This window comes from Hemiscyllium ocellatum, chromosome 43 (genome assembly GCF_020745735.1).
Source record: "Hemiscyllium ocellatum isolate sHemOce1 chromosome 43, sHemOce1.pat.X.cur, whole genome shotgun sequence".
NCBI lineage: Eukaryota > Metazoa > Chordata > Chondrichthyes > Orectolobiformes > Hemiscylliidae > Hemiscyllium > Hemiscyllium ocellatum.
In genome coordinates, this window is record NC_083443.1 from 15,747,708 (window position 1) to 15,765,392 (window position 17,685).

General features: G+C 41.6%; 1 protein-coding gene across 1 annotated transcript in view; it reads right to left on the bottom strand.

Annotated features, from left to right (window-relative positions):
* The window catches only part of ptpn20 (protein tyrosine phosphatase non-receptor type 20), a 254,022-nt gene that overhangs the window by 81,069 nt on the left and 155,268 nt on the right, over positions 1-17,685 (bottom strand). Inside the window, exons 28-31 of the mRNA XM_060854122.1 lie at positions 8,112-8,162; positions 6,361-6,435; positions 5,586-5,647; positions 5,136-5,297 (exon numbers count right to left, since the gene is read on the bottom strand). Of these exons, the coding sequence (XP_060710105.1) occupies positions 5,136-5,297; positions 5,586-5,647; positions 6,361-6,435; positions 8,112-8,162 (350 nt within the window). The remainder of the gene's footprint in view (positions 1-5,135; positions 5,298-5,585; positions 5,648-6,360; positions 6,436-8,111; positions 8,163-17,685) is intronic.

Here is a 17,685-nt window from a genome sequence, read left to right on the forward strand (position 1 = left end):
TTTTAAGTTGCTTTATGCTCAAATACCAACTTTTAACATAAAGCAGCTACTCAGAAACTCTTTGGCATTCGAAGCATTTTAGTAAACTACACAACAGCAACATTAATATTCATGATTCCGATCCTTAGGATAATTTGCCCATAAGAAGACATCAATCTCTTGACAAGTTACAGCTCATCAAACAACATTCCAGGAATATCAGATTCCATAAGAAAGTAAAGAAAAAGATAACAGAAACATAAACTTTACAAGATTGGCCTTGTTTCTGAACAAGAGTTAAAACAAATGAGTAATTAACTTCTTACATTGCCTTATATTGTGCAATATTAGGGTAACACCTTGTTCCTCTGTTAAATTCAAATCTCAAGTGTCATTCATATCAGCAAATATTCAAGCTTTCATTAACACTGGACACATAGGACCAGAACTGGGTAAACAGGTAATCATGCCTGAACACGCCGTCAGTAATGAACACTTGTGCTGGTGATGAGGTGCCCCACAAAGCCACAAGCAGCTGGGAACAGCTTCTCATTGTTAAACTCCCGTGATTTTTGTAAGGTTGCCACATTCGCAAATTAACACACGTTAAATGAACCAGACAAATTTAAGCCACAGAATTAACAATGCAAGCCCTGTTTTAACATTGTAATAAGTGTTATTGACAACCAGAATATTTTGCTCAAAATAGAACAATTAAAATGTGCAATCTTACAATTGTGCAGGTTGTGAATTTAGTTCAATAATGCCAATTCTTAGACATTTTTTCTTACCTTTCCAGCTATCTTGTTCTCCATTTCACATAATCCAATGTTTCTTACTCTCTCTCCATTTCACTATCTGTGTCTGGTTAGAAATTGAATTCAATCCCTCTGATTCACCCTTCTTTCTTTAATGTGTTGGACTGAGGTGGACAAAGTTAAAATCACACGACACCAGGTTATAGTCCAATAGGTTTATTTGGAAGCACTAGCTTTCGGAGTGCTGCTCCTTCATCAGGTAGCTAACTGAAGAAGAGCAGCGCTCCGAAAGCTTGTACTTCCAAATAAACCTATTGGACTATAACCTGATGTCGTGTGATTTTTAACTTCTTTCTTTAGTCAATTTTCAATCTTTCAATCTCTTTGTGTGAAGCGTTGATCCCATTGTTCACTAAGAAGATGCCCTGTTCTACCTAGCTTGCCATTATTAAGGCACACCTTCAGCAACTTTCTGGGAAAAGCTGTTAACTTAGTGTGACTAAGAGGGCACTTCATGAGGTGTCCCATTTCAGAAAAACCTCAGGTGATTAACTTTAACAATCGCAAACTAAGATTGGAATGAATTAGCTGAAAGGTGTCGATGTACCAATGCTCACAACCAGTGCCGAAATTATATATACGGTGCAGATTTAAGGGTACAACACAAAGTTAGGTTCTTCAGAACTGAATGGAAATATGCTGCCAACTACTTGATCCAAATGAGTTGAAAACCATCCAGTGACAACCATTTAACACTTGGTTTAGCAGATATCAACAAAGAAATAGTGACACGAGATTATATCACTGATGTTACTTTATTTCCCTTGCTGGACACATGCAGAACAAAGTATTCAGAGTCATGTTCACAATTTGCTTGCAGACTTAGCTTCAGGACTACAACAGCACAACAGTAATGGGATTCAATGGAATATGGAGGAACAGAGTTTCAGAATTATAGAAGAGTTTGTGTTGTGTTTTGTAGACATAGCTAATTCATAGTAAAAACATCCTCTTTAATCAAGGTTAGTTATCAGTAAAAAGGATCCCAGCCATGGCTTTGGAATGTTGCATCAAATCTTGATCCTTTCTTATGTTCAGTTTTATCTCTTCTAGCTGTCACTGACAGTACCGCGTAAGTCCTTTCTCCTCCAAGTCTTTTACGATTGTTGGTGTTCCTGTTTCATCCATATCCTCCTTCTTTTGCTTCCTCTAATGCATGTATTTATTTTATTTATTTTACATAGTCCATTGTCTGAATTGTGCTTAATCAGTGCTGGGAATAGCTAAGAGAATAGCCCTGTAGTCCAGTTGGACTATGGTGGTGTTACTATTAGAGGGTGCCTCTGTGGTTAGCATTGCTGCCTCACAGCACCAGGGAACTGCGTTCAATTCCACCTTTGGGTGACTGTCTGTGTGGAGTTTGCTCATTCACCGTCCGGGTGCTCTGATTTCCTCCCACAGTCCAAAGATGTGCAGGTTAGGTGGGTTAGCCATGGGAAATGTAGGGATAGGGAAAGGGGCACTGAGTCTGGGTGGGATGCTCTTTGGAGGGTCAGGATAGGCCAAATGGCCTGCTTCCACCCTGTAGGAATTCGATGATTCTGACTGCCTGACCCAAAGGGGTGATGGCTCCTCAATTCACATTAGGGCTGGACATTCGAATAATGAGCAAAGCTTTGACCTTGCAGCAATTACACCCCAACTTGGATGCCAACAGGTACATGCTTACCTTTGTGTAGAGAGTAAATACCGAAGCTCCAAAATGGGTTTTAAATTGAGATTAAGAAGAGAACGGTGCCAGGCTGAAATTAAGTGAAGGAACACTGAGTGTGGCTACAACGTTTACAGCAAAGTGGTGGATTAGAAAAGCTCCACTCTGTGATGGCTGGCAAATAAGTGTTCTACCGGATGTGTTAGGCAAGAATAGGACTTCAGGACATGCAGGCGAGAGATATATCGATACAGTGCAAGAGTTTGAAAGGATTTAAGAACTGAGTAAGGAAGAGGTGTCTCTGTGGTTTATGCAATGTTGCAAGAAATAGAGGAGCTCCATAGTAGCCCTTTATGTAGTGAAAACAGGACACCATACCTCCTCTTAGATGTGATATAAAGCCAATAATGCACATTTTGGGCTCTGTACATCAAGTATGAGGAAGTGTCAAGTATCTGCTTTCCTTATCCCCATAGAAACCACTTGCCTTCCCCAGCATTAGGAAATGGCATTGGTATCTCAAAAGCAATCCCAATCCCACTTCAATTGCTGCAAGCAAAATAGCTTATTTGGCTATTTAGAAATAAAATATTTACAATCCATACATCAGCACCAAACAGTGAGAAATACTGATGCAAGAATTCAGATAAATGAAGAAACTATATTTACAAAAAAGACCTAATTTGACAACCAAACATCAGATAATAACACTTACCTTTATGAAGCCTACTCAGCTAGGCCTGATCATTCCCACTCCACTTCAACAGTTTCAAATGCATAAGAAAGGCCAATGATGAAGTAATAGTAAAAAAGACTATGATCCATTGAAGGAACCATTTATATCAAATGATGATTTTAATGTGTTTTACACAGGCCTTCAGAAAAGCTTCAGAAAGACTGGCCCACTTTTCTAACACAAAATGCAGTGAGACAACTGTGCACCAGATTTACAGCTTTCAGCTCCTGGGTAATTTGTCATTGCACTCCCTTTTGTCCAAGTATATAAGTGATAGTTTGGACTGGCAAATACCTGATGGTGTCTCTCTGAGCTGATCTGAATCCTCATACATCTGCAATACATGCCCTGTATCGTAACATTTGCCTTGTGACACAATTATTAATAAGATGGGCAGCATGGTGGCTCAGTGGTTAGCACTATTACCTCACAGTAGGTAAGGATCAGGGTTCAATTCCACCCTTGGCTGACTGTCTGGGTGGAATTTGCATATTCTTCCTGTGCCTGCATGATTGTCTTCCCACAGTTCAAAGATGGGCGGGGGGACTAGCCATGCTAAATTGCCCATAGTGTCCAGGAATGTGTAGCCTAGGTGGGTTAACCATGGGAAGTGTACAATTACGGGGTCTGGGTGGGATGCTCTTCTGCGTGGACCATGTTGACCCGATGGGCCGAATGGCCTGCTTCCACACCGTCGGGATTCTATCATTCATCATGCCAATACTTACAAGAGTCAGATAACTATAAGGACTGCCTTAACCTGATCCCGGCATATTGGCTTTGCTTCATTTTTTTTAACACAAATTCCTTCGACAATAATGGGAAAAGGGTGAATGTACATCTGCATGGTGAGAATTTGCAAACCTTTCTGTCATTTAAAACAAACTTCTGTTAGATGCAGAGTATACACGTGATTTTAAATTCCAGTTTCCTATAAAGCTACATCTAACGCTTTTTTTAGGACAGCAATTTTGTCTGATAAGACTCACTCAACTGACTACGTTACTTTTCCGACACAAAATTGCTCCAAGTCTAAGTGAATTTCCCATGTCTAAATACACTCCTGAATCTATTTTACTGACTCCATTGTACTATCTTTCTTTTAGACATACCAACTTGAATGGATCAACAGGTCTAGATAATTATTAAATTAATACAGATAACATGAACTTTCCAATTGATAATAAATACAGAATTATTACAACATAGAGAGAGCAGATCATCTACTACCACCTCAGGAGTCATCCTCTAACTCTACAATGAAGTGCAACCGTAAACAGAATTTAATATGCAATAATTTTGTGCGTTATTAGTAACAACTGTGTTACTGTTCCCGACTGCTTTCTGCATCAGTGAGGAGCAAAACTTGACAGAAACAACACAAGCAGCCCTTTCCTGGTGACCTTCCATCAAAGTTGAGGCAAATGTTTTGGAAAATTTGCAACTTTTGTCAGAGTTTTTCAAACACTGCGTTGGTAGCACATTAAGGAGCCATGCCCCAGAGCCTCAATGAGTGAATCTAGGCTGGTCATCCAGTGCTGGACAGAGGGAAGGGTGCCCACTCGAGATGTTTTCAGATGGGATAATATGTCTGTCCCATCTCAGATTATTACAAAAAAATCCCATGACACTGTTTCAAAGAAGATTTGAAGAGTTATCTGCAGTGTCCGAGCCAATAGCCATCACTGAAACAATATCATTAGAAGCAGATTACTTGGGCATTATTGCATTGGTGTTGATGGGAGCTTGCTGTGAACAAATTGGCCATTACACTTCCTGCAGCATAACAGCGACTGTGCTCCAAATGTAGTTCAATGATTCAGGACCTTCTGAGGTCATGGAAGATGCTAAATAAATGCAGGTCTTTATCTTTGTCACGAATCACATGAATCGCATGATGTGCAACTAACAGCAACTCATCAGGTGGGCTTTATCACCCAACAGACGTTACCTGCAACAGACTGTCTCGCACTTTGAGTCTCCCATCCAGATCTGCCACACTTCCCGGGCTAATCGCCTTCACTAGCGCAGCAGTTCCATTGTCACCACCCACCAGTGCAAAGCCCAAACCGCCGCTTGCTGGTTTTTCCAATTCAATGTGGATTATTGAGTTCTGCCAGGAGATAAAAATGGTAGCTGTGGTTTAACTCAGCACCTCCAGAATAGTTGGGGAGGCGTGAGTCCTCAATAATGCTGTGTCCTGTGACTGGATTGACAAGACAAGTACATGAGAAAGAACAACCACTTGAAACATTCAGCTACGATTTACTGCTTCCTTCACAGGGCAACTTTGCACTGAGCAATGTATGCAAAGTTGCATGCAAAATATTGTAAAATAATTACATCTATCAGGCCCAATGCAGCACTGCACTTATAGACATGAATTTAAAAAGCAAGATACCTCAGATTCTGCAGGCAGAGTGGAATTAGTTTGGGACTGCACATAATCTGCAGGTTGTTTGCCTAAAGAAACAAGAATAATGTAAAGAAAGGACTTTCCAATGGCAAAACGGCTGAGATTCATAACAGAGTTGCCCCCTGATCAAAAGGAGGAAAATAATTTTTGTTTTTGGTTTTTTTTTGCTAATAGATGGACTAAATACTTAAACAAAATAGCATTCAGCAATTTTAAAGAGGGTATACTGTCAATTTAGAATTAGTTGAATATTTGTCTGCACGCTGTCTTTCACTACTGGTTTATCATATATAACTTTCCCTTGAGGGAATCTTTAAAACCTCTGAATACTTAACATAAATATTTGGTGATAAATCCATATTTTAAACCAGAGTAATTCATTCTTAAAACACGCACATGCATTAAAATTCACTTTTCTAAAATCTGTAGAGATTTGAATAACTCACAATTTTGTACAAATTCAGATCTTCTCCAGCTCTGTGTTTTATTCTTACCTGCTGACTCTTATTTCCACAGGACAAGAACTTTAACAACCTGTCGCTTTTCTGCCCCCTGGCTTGCTGTTACTCAGCAACCCCTTAGAGCAGGAGGGCTTTGTCAGGCACAGAAATGCCCTCTGAAATCACAGCTCGATAATAATTAATCACGCAGTTTAATGGACCCAGACCTCAGCTAGCTTTTTTTTCAGAGCACCGCCTGGTTACTGATTTGAAGAGAACATAGATAACACCATATTAAGACAATGGAAAGCCTCCCTCACCATCCAGAGTCTGCTGCTTCTCTCGTTCAGGCTGTCTTTGTCCTGCTTTGGATGTCAGCTTACGGTCAGTGAAGCCTTAAATTTACAAAGAAAAACATGCATTATTCACCACTTGGACAAAAATTGAGCTCATCAGAGACATGCACCAGAAACCCTTTCTCTGAACACAATCCATACAGATTGCTCCCAGTGACTCATTGGTCATGGGAAAGGCAAATGAATGATGAATCTGAAAGCTTTTGACTCAGATTTTGTAACTCCCTGCTTTCAATTAAGCAAGCATCAGGTTCATAGCATCAACTTTTCAACCACTTTTACCCTCCTAAGTAATTAGGGTGGCTCAGTGGTTAGCACTGCTGCCTCATAGCGCAGGTTTAATTCCACCCTCTGCGTAGCGTTTGCACACTCTCCCTGTGTGTGTAGGTGGGTATCCTTCAGGTGCTCCGGTTTCCTCCCACAGTCCAAAGATGCGCAGATTGAGTGAATTGACCAAATTAAATTGTTCAGGCAAGGTGGGTTACCATGGGAAATGCAGGGGTATATGGTAGTGGCGTGGGATGTTCTTCGGAGGGTTAGTGTGGGCTAAAATGGTGTGCCCCTACACTTCAGGGAATCAATAATTCTAAATTATTTTATTGGGTGATTCCACGAGGAGCACTGATAATGGTTGAAGACATTACTTTTCAGCTGCATTTAACACAACCTCTTCAAGTGTTCACTACGTTTATGTAGATCGCTCCAGGAAGGACATTGTGACAGGGCCTAACCTAAAATCTTCCTTCAGACCCCAGTACCTCACCAATTGAGCTTTCTGTCACTGTCCTTACAAGAGACAGGGTTTAAGGTGTGACACGCTGATGAAAGATCAAATAGATTAGCTGGTTTATCCTGTTCTATCCATTGCATATATTCTTGCAATTAATATTCATGCAAAATGACAAGTGTGCTATAGTGAGGGAAATCCTCACCAGTGATCATCATACTGGTATGGGCTACCTAACAGATTTGTAGTCACCATCCTCTTTCCTGATAAAGGTTTACAGAACACCTTTGGTTTGGTTAAATAGCAGAAAATCACTTGGTAATGGAACCAAAAGAGGCTCTTATCACAAACAATTTCCCGTGACATAGCAACTAATCATGAATTACATTAATATGATAGACATTGTTTCAAAGACAATGAGGTTGTAGGTCTTACTCCTTCAAGATCCTGAGTTCTTCTCTCACTAACTCTGTATGTTACCATTATACTGGACAGTACAAAGGATATTGATCAGAATGGGCCTCATACCGTTACACAACATGTGCCAACTCCTTGCTGCTCCTATCATTGCTAGATCTGGGCTTGCAGATCTGTTTCAGACTGTGAGCTGATCTCACCTCACTCCAGACACATCAATATGGGTGTTTGAGTCATTACCGGTGATGACGGCTCTGATGCATTGTGAAATGTAGGTCCTGTTTTCTGACTACGATGGATTTGAAAGGCCAGAAAACATTTGTTTGAGCAGAATTTCACCAGTGTCCATACCCAAAGCCATCCATCCAGCAACAAGGGGAAATTTGTTCTTTATCTATCCATTTTGTTGTGAGTTACATAATAAGTGATCTATTTGCTTCCAAGAACAAATGCATAGATGTCAAAAGTTCCTGCATAGATGTGCTCAGAGGTGCTTTGATTTTAGGCAGCATCATTAAATGATAGAGATAGGGAAACAGAAACACAGCAATCTCACAAACAGAATACTCACACTTGCCTTTTAGCGCTAAACATTTCTTAGCTTTCTTTCTGCTCACACCTCCTGAAAATTAAGATAATAAAAGATAAGACAGAACAGTCATGAAAGAAAGGATAGAGGCAAAACAGGATCAAGGATGTAGAAAGTAACAGATAGAGATGTACAGCATGGAAATAGACACTTTGGTCTAATTCGTCCATGCCGACCAGATTTCCTAAATTAATCTAGTCCCATTTGCCAGCATTTGGTCCATATCCCTCCAAACCCTTCCTATTCATGTACCATTCAGATGCCTCCTAAATGTTATAATTGTACCAACCTCCACCACTTCCTCTGTATTATGGACTAAGCCAGACCACTCAAGCCACCAGCTCAGATCATAACTTAGCAATTTATTTTTTTTTGGTAAGTGTACAGTGAAAATACCCCCAAGTAAGTTAGCCAGGTTGACTACTAGATTTTAAAACAGACAAACATTAATCACAAATTGCACAATGAAACCCAAAGACCAGAATAAAAAAACCCCTACAGAATGCCGCCTATCCAGCTAGACTTAATCATGCTGTTCCGAATATACACAACCGTCCCAATAAGCAAACTCCCTTTATAAATCCAGTATAAATGGAACACATGCTTACAGGTTGAAGTTGAAGGTCAGAAAGAGAGAGGGAGAGTTTCCATCCAGCTCCCTATTGAACTTCTCCCCAGCTCAAGGCTGATCTAAAACTGCTCAGCTCAGCTCAGCTCGCTAGAGAGCAGACCACTCCCCTTTCATTATACAGGTCACTTCTAATCCATGACCACTCTGGTCTGAAGTCTCATCTGTTTACATATAAACAAAAGGCCTCTCTACATCCTTTACATCTCTGTACCAAACCAGACTGATTGGAGCCCAGCCTGGTTTATTACCCCTCTGAATAAAAATCAAGGTCAGAGTATCTTTGAGCCAAGGAACAGCTTTTAGAAAAAAATGGACAAGCTTTGTGACACTCATGCAGCTCATTCCAAACACACACTACCCTCTAAGTGAAAAGCTTGCCCCTTAGGTCCCTTTTATACCTTTATCTCTCACCTTAAACCCATGCCTTCTAGTTTTGGATTCCCCTATCCTGGGAAATAGACCTTGTCTATTTATCCTATCCATGCCCCTCATTATTTGATAAATCTCTATAAGGTCACCCCTCAGCCTCTAATGCTCCAAGGAAAAAAAACCTAGCCTATCCCATTAACTCAAACCCTCCAACCCTGGCAACACGCTCGTAAATCTTTCCTGAACCCTTTTAATTGAGCAGCATCTTTCCTAAAGCAGGGAAACCAGAATCGAATGCAGTCTTCCAAAAGTGGCCTAACCAAGGTCCTGTACAGCCACAACATGACATCCCAACTCCTACACTCAATGCACTGACAGTTGTCAGAGATTTCAGAAAGACAGAGAGGAGTGAAGAGATGTGCTACTTTCACAGATTGTAACTCCAGTGGTTTACATGTGTTTGAATTTAGAACCAAAGAATCCTCATGAGGTTTGCCACAAAAACCTATCTGGGATTAAAACTAAACCGCACTCCTTTTATAACGCTTGGATTTAAAGCCATTTGATGCATAAGTAACTACTCCATCATTGATACTCACAAATTACTTAAAGTTGATACTGAATATTTATAAGGCTATCCCCAGTGACAGATGTAGCTGTGCTCATTTACATCAGCAATTTTGATTATAAATTCTCCAACAACCTGACCTGTTGTTTTTTGAATAATCAGTGTTGATTCCCCCTAATTCGCTCCCTCCCCCCATCACAGAGGAGGCTTTCAATTTTCCTGAGATTCTGGGGTTTGGGTTACCACTGCTTAGTCGCAGGACTGAGCAAGAAATAGAGAGGAAATCCTTTCAAAACAAAAATGATTCGACTGTGTGATTCACAACCAGGCAATATTGCTATATCTAAGTAAGGGTGGGCTATTATCTCTTACAAATGTAGCTCTGGTGCATTACACAATTGTGTGAAACATAATAAAAACTGAAAGAACTGCGAATGCTGGACATCAAAAACAGAAATAGAGATTGCTGGAAAAGCTCAGCAGGTCTGGCAGTGTTTGTGGAGAGAAGTCAGAGTTAATATTGCTGGTTCGGTGACCCTTCTTTAGAAATGCTGAAAACGTGGTGCTGGAAAAGCGCAGCAGGTCAGGCAGCATCCAAGGAACAGGAAATTCGACGTTTCGGGCATAAGCCCTTCTTCAGGAATCCTGTTCCTTGGATGCTGCCTGACCTGCTGCGCTTTTCCAGCAACACATTTTCAGCTCTGATCTCCAGCATCTGCAGACCTCACTTTTCCTTCTTTAGAAATGCCCTCAGAAGTTCAGAGGAAGGGTCACCGAACCTGAAAGGTTAACTCTGATTTCTCTGCACAGATGCTGCCAGACCTGCTGAACCTTACCAGACATTTCTGTTGTGTGTGATACCTAATACCAGATTTCACAATCAGTAAAGGTTTGTTTGTAATTTAGTTGCTTGTGCAATTCTGTGCCTTTCATATTGGAAGTCAAGTCAAACAGTACTTTTGTTAAAATTTTCCTACTATAACAAGTGTAAATTATGTTAATTGCTCCTTCCAGAAGGCCAGGTCTCCCTCCCTCATGGTCATGCTGGTCAAACTAAGAGGTGTTCTGTGTTTATTGCAACCACTCCACAATGAAAGATCACTTCAGGTGAGAATGAGCTGAAACTTCCAACTGGCCTGAAGATAGTTCAGAAGCTCCCACACCTTGGAAACCTAGGTGCCAAGGCAAAAATGCAACATCCAACTAGGTTCCATGTTTTCCTTTATAGCGGCTAATGCCACAACATTCCTTGAACTTGTCTAAAATCACCTCCTTCCTCCACCTCACATGAAACTCATTCTCATGTAGCTGTTCCAGATGTGTTCATTGGCAATGTCAGCAGAGCAGCCTAGCAACACAAGACGCCTAACTCAAAGATTTCCATGCCAACGTCAGAATTAATGTTTTTAAATTGAAAGTGTTTCTCAGTGAGAGGTGTTCCTACGGAATACAGGGTGTTTTCATCGATGCGTATTCCTGTAGAAGCTTACAACATAGAAGGAGGTCATTTCGTCCATCAAGCCTGTATTAGCCTCAGTCCTCTGCTCATTCTTCGTCATCTTTTGATCCTGAGGGTCCTTGACAGAATGGAATGGACAGTTCCTGCCTTGAGGGAGCCGAGAACTCAAAGTCACTCTGTCAACAATAAATGGTCGCCCATCTAATGAGGGAAAGCTTTTCTCCAGGAGGGTCATCGGTCTTTGGAACTCTCTTCCTCAAAAGGCAACGGAAGCTGAGTCTGTAGATATTTTTAAGGCAGGGGTAGGTTGATTCTTGGTTGGACATGGGGTGAAACGTACAGTAGGCAGAAATGTGCAATAATCAGAATATTGAATGGTGGAGAAAACTCGAGGGACTGAATAGTCTGCTCCTATCTCATATATTTCTTTTTACTTACAGCCATTTCTAAATTTTTGGTAAGTTTGTGTATGATCAGTACTTCTAGAATGCAATGGTTGCGTATTGTGCACATTATAAATGTTTTAAAAGTTTGCGCTATCCCCAATTCGTCAATCATGTTACAGTAAATTTGCGTTGATGAAACGCACTTTCTTACAGAACGACCTGTACTAAAATAAAAAGCAATTTGGCAAACTCCAGGTCAATGGAAGCCAACATGACCAGCAACAGCTGGTGTTTGGAGGTTCGTGAGGGAATACACTGATCTGTTAACAACTGGCACCAACTCCTTTATATTCAAATCAGCACTAAAATATGAAGGTGAACTAACATGACAAGAGGTTAAGCTACATTACAGGTTGATGACAATTCTGAAATTATGGAATGAATAGCTGACCTAACACATTCAAACACCAGTGAGAAAAGCAATAAGTTCTTCCAGGCTCTCCTCAGAAATAATTTGATTGATCAATGTCACGGCCTGGAGCAAGTCAATTGATCTCTGACATAATTTCTTTCTTACATCGAAAGCAAAACCAAAAAGGTGCCTGGCACTGAGAGAAATGGCATGGAGCTATCTCCAGTATGCGCCCACACAATGAGACTATCTTCAGTGAGTGAAGCTTAAATTACACCTCCGTTATCACTGCCAGAGTTCAGACAGCTCTATCTCATTTACTTCACTCCACATGAGATGACAGCCTCCTCCTGGGACAGATTTGAACCAGTGAAACTCACTTAAACAACCTTCATCATAGAATAAGATCTTGCCAGTGAGTTCAGCTGATTAGTCTGAGGTCTAACCCCCAGATGAAATCCTGCTGATTTCTCCCCCCAACGGTGCATCACAATTATACTTGCTCCAGAACCGAATTGAATTGAACCAACATGAATCATATCTACAACAGCTTGTTTTCTATTTGGTAATAAGTCGAATTGCAAGATATTGCCTTCATTGGGAGAGGTTTCGAGTACAGGAGCGGGGATGTGTTGTTGCAGTTATACAGGGCCTTGGTAGGGCCATAACTAGAATACAGTGTGCAGTTTCGGTCTCCTTTGCTGAGGAAGGATGCTCTTGCTCTCAAGGGAAGGTTTCCAGGCGGGACTGACATATGAGGCGAGATTGACTAGGTCAGGATTGTTTTCGCTTAAGAGCAGACAAATGAGGGAGGTATCTCATAGAGACTTATAAAATTCTAATAGGACTAGACAGGGTAGATACAGGGAGACGTTCCCGATGGTGGATGTGTCCAGGACCAGTCTGAGGATTCAGGGTGGGCCATTTAGCATGGAGATGAGGAGACATTTCTTCACCCAAAGAGTAGCGAGCCTGTGGAATTCATTGCCACAGGAAATAGTTGATGACATAACATTGAATGTATTCAAGAGGCAGCTAGATATAGCACTTAGGGCGAATGAGATCAAAGGTTATGGAGATTAGATTAGATTACTTACAGTGTGGAAACAGACCCCTTCGGCCCAACAAGTCCACACCGACCTGCCGAAGCGCAACCCACCCATTCCCCTACACCTAACACAACAGTCAATTTAGCATAGCCAATTCACCTAACCTGCACATCTTTAGACTGTGGGAGGAAACCGGAGCACCCGGAGGAAACCCACGCAGACACGGGGAGAATGTGCAAACTCCACACAGTCAGTCACCTGAGTCGGGAACTGAACCCGGGTCTCTGGCGCTGTGAGGCAGCAGTGCTAACCACTGTGCCACCGTGCCGCCCGAGACAAAGGAGGAACAGGCTATTGAGTTGGACAATCAGCCATAATCATGATGAATAGCAGAGCAGGCTCAAAGGGCAGAATGGCTTCCTCGTACTCCATCTTCTATGTTTCTATGAGCTAGCGATTGTAATGAGGTGGACCTCATATAATGGGAGTTCCCCGATTGCATCTGTCAATTTGGTCCAATCAGGGAGCCCTGACGGACAGATATAAACAGGAGTAACAGAGGTTCTGCTCACTCTGAGAGCTGGCTCTGAGGGAGCCAGACCAGTGTCAAGTACTACACCCATGTAAATATAGGGTGACCCAGTGATGGGGTAACAGCCTCTGTGGAGTTACCTTATCAAGCATTCTCATATTTACTAAATTGCTGTTTAAGCCTCATCTGTAGTGCTTTATTTCATCTTATGCACTTTAGGAAAGAGCCTTAGAGAAGGTGCAGAGCAGATCTGGTTGAATGGTACCAGGCAAAAAGGACATTGAATGCACAGAGAGAGTGGAGAAGCTGGGATTGTTCTCTACAGATCAAGAGAAGGTTAAGTGATGATTTAACAGAGGTGTTCAAATCCACATAGGATTTTGGTTGAATAAGAAGGGAAAAGCTGGAAAGAGATTCAGTAACCAGAGGACATGGATTTAAAAAAACTGGGTAAAGAAATATCTCCTCATCCCCATCCAAAATGGCCCTCCCTGAATCCCCAGACTGGTTCTGGACACACACTCCCATCGGAAACATCATCACTACATCTACCCTGTCCAGTTGTGTTAGAATTAGAGGAGGAATGAGGAAATTTCACTCTTTATGACCGGCGATGGTAGTCTAACTCCGCTGGCTGAAAGAGTGGGGAAGCAAATTCAACAGTAACTTTCAAAAGGGAATTGGATGAATGCTTGGGAGGACTTTCAGGGAAGTGCTGAAGAGTAAGACTGATTGAAGTACTCTTTCAAAGAGGCAGCACGGTCATGATGGGTCAAATGGCCTCGTTCTTTGCTCTACCATTGCATGGCTGCATTCACTTGATCTGACATTCACCTCTAACATCGCAACTTGAACTCCCTCTTTCAATGCATCAGTCTCCCATTAGTGCCTTGCAAGTCTTCCCTAATACCATTCCTATATTTCAGATCATGCCTTCTTTTTCTTCTGCTCCAAATGCATCCATCTATCTACTTTTCCTTTTCTTCCTTTTCGCCCTTCATGCGCTTTCCACTCATGAAACTGCAGTGCAGCTGAATAAATCCTGTAGGTCATTGCGTAATTAACATGACTTGTACTTTTTTTTTCCCATTATTCATTCACAGGATGAGGGTATCACTGGCTAGGTATCACCGGAGGGCAGTTAAGAGTCATGCTGTGGGTCTGGGGTCACATGTAGGCCAGCCCAGGTGAAGATGACAGTTTCCTTCCCAAAAGGACATTAGTAAACCAGATGGGGTTTTCTCCAACAATTGACAATGGATTCATTAAACTCTTAATTCCAATTTTTTAAAAACTTAAATTCAAATTCCACGATCTGCCGGGGTGGGATTCAAATTGGAACATGATCCAGGTCTCTGGATTAACAGTAAATACCATTAAGTCATCACCTCCCTCAAAGACGTGAAGATGTTTCTTCAAATTTTCTGCTTTTATTTTACCTGTGAATTCCTGAATCGGTGTCCCTTTTGTTACTGACTGTTGTTCCTGAGTTAACCCCAGGTCTATCACCCCTTCAACCTCATTCCACTATTCCTTCAATGCCATAGGGTCAAAGTCCTGGAAGACACTCCCTTATAGAGCTGTGGGTGTACATACTCCACATAGAGTCATACAGTCATCGAGCTGTATAGCATGGAAACAGACCCTTCCGTCCAATTCATCCATGCCATCAGATATTCAAAATTAAACTCATCCCATTTGCCAGCATTTGAGCCATATCCTTCTAAATCATTCCTATTCAGGTACCCATCCAGATGCCTTTTAAATGTTTAATTGTACCAACCTCCACCACTTCCTCCAGCAGCTCATTCCATACACGCACCACTCTTTGCATGAAAACGTTGCCCCTTAGGGCTCTTTTAAATCTTCCTCTCTCACCTAAAACATATGCCATCTAGTTTGACTCCACTACCATGGGGAAAAGAACTTGGCTATTTACCCAATCAATACCCCTCAGGATTTTATAAACCTCTATAAAGTCACCCCTCAGCCTCTGATGCTGCAGAGAAACCAGCCCCAGCCTATTCAACCTCTCCCTACAACTCAAACCCTCCAACCCTGGCAACATCCTTGTAAATCTGTTCTGAACCCTTTCTTAGCAAAAGCTTTCTTATAGCAGGGAGCCCAGAATTGAACACAGTGTTCCAGATTGGATCCTGGGTAATCCAAGATGGAGGACGGGAAAAATTTCTGGCTGTAAGAGCTGCGCCTGTTTTAAGGTATTTTAGGTGTTGGAGGTGATTTCCTCAAATTCCAGTAGCAGCAATTACCGTTTTATATGTTGTTGCATTGCTTTGGAACCTTAGGAAAAAAAAAGTCAAAACAACAGCAGTTTTAAAAGGGAGAAGAACAGACAAAGGAAGCACATGGTGAGGACAGTGCAGGAGAGAGACAAAGAAAGAAACTGACACCAGAGTGAACCTGCACAGTTAATGCCTTTGCTGTTTAAATTCATGTATCGCTGGACGTCGGAGTGAGTCTGGAAAATTAACAAACAGTGAAATTCACAACTGATCTTGGAGGAACTGTTTGGGCGAAGTTCACAGAATCAGATAAGTTAATTGTTTTAAGTGGCCTACAGAAAGTCTGCAGTAGTGACTAGAGTGGGTTCTTTCATGATTATATGTTTTTGGAGATATATCTCTTGATTAAACTTAAAATATAAGCCGTAACTATTAATTTAACCTGGGGCAGTGTTTTGTAGAGGAATAAGATGGTGTATTTTCTGGGTCATTAGATTGTGAAGGAGCAAAAATGGCCTTTAGAAGAGTGATATGTGCTTCTTGTCAGATGTGGGAGTTTAAAGAGAGTTTAAAGGTTACTGCGGATTATATCTGTAATAAATGTTATTAGTTGCGAATCTTATCAGATCGAGTAGATCAGTTGGAGAGGCAGAAGCAATGAGGAATTTGCAACAGCAACAGAATGTGATGGATGGCAGTTATAGGAAGGGGGGAAAGTCTCAGATACAGTCACATAGATGGGTTAACTCCAGGAAAGGTAAGAGAGGTAGACACCTAGTGCAGGTGTGTTCTGTGGCTATATCCATTTCAAACAAGTTTGCTGTTTTGGAAAATGTAAGGGGTGATGGATTCTCAGGGGAACATAGCACGAACAGCCAAGTTTCTGGTATTGAGACTGGCTCTAATGCAACAAGGGGTACATCAGGTTCCAAGAGATCAAATGTTTCAGGGGATTCTCTAGTTCGAGGTACAGACAGACGTTTCTGTGGCCAACAGAGAAAAAGCAGAATGGTGTGTTGTTTCCCTGGTGCCAGGATCAAGGATGCCTCAGAGAGGGTGCAGAATGTTCTCAAGGGGGAGAAGGGTCAGCAAGAGGTCATTGTTCACATTGGAACCAATGACATTGGAAGGGAAAAGGTTGAGATTCTGAAGGGTGATGACATAGAGTTAGGAAGGAATTTAAAAAGGAGGTCCTCAAGAGTAGTAATATCAGATTACTCCCAGTGCTACGAGCTAGTGAAGCAGGAATAGGAGGATAGAGCAGATGAATGCATGGCTGAGGAGCTGGTGTATGGGAGAAGGATTCACATTTTTGGATCATTGGAATTTCTTCTGGGGTAGAAGTGACCTGTACAAGAAGGATGGGTTGCAGCTAAATTGCAAGGGGACAATATAGTGGCAAGAAGATTTGCTAGAGCTGCTCGGGAAGATTTAAACTAGTAAGGTGGGGAGGTGGGACCCAGGGAGATAGTGAGGAAAGAGATCAATTTGAGACTGGTACAGTTGGGAACAGAAGAGAGTCAAACATTCAGGGCAGGACTAATAAATTAAACAGCATTTATTTCAATGCAAGGGGCCTAATGGGGAAAGCAGATGAACTCAGGGCATGGTTAGGAACATGGGACTGGGATATCATAGCAATTACAGAAACATGGCTCAGGGATGGGCAGGACTAGCAGCTTAATACAAATGCTACAGGAAGGATAAAAAGGGAGGCAAGTGAGGAGGGGGATTGGCAATTTTGATTAGGGATAGTATTACAGCTGTGCTGATGTGGAGGATATTCCTAGAAATACAACCAGGGAAGTTATTTGTGTGGAACTGAGAAATAAGAAAGGGATGATCAACTTGTTGGGATTGTATTACCCTAACAGTCAGAGGGAAATTGTGAAACAAACTTGTAAGGA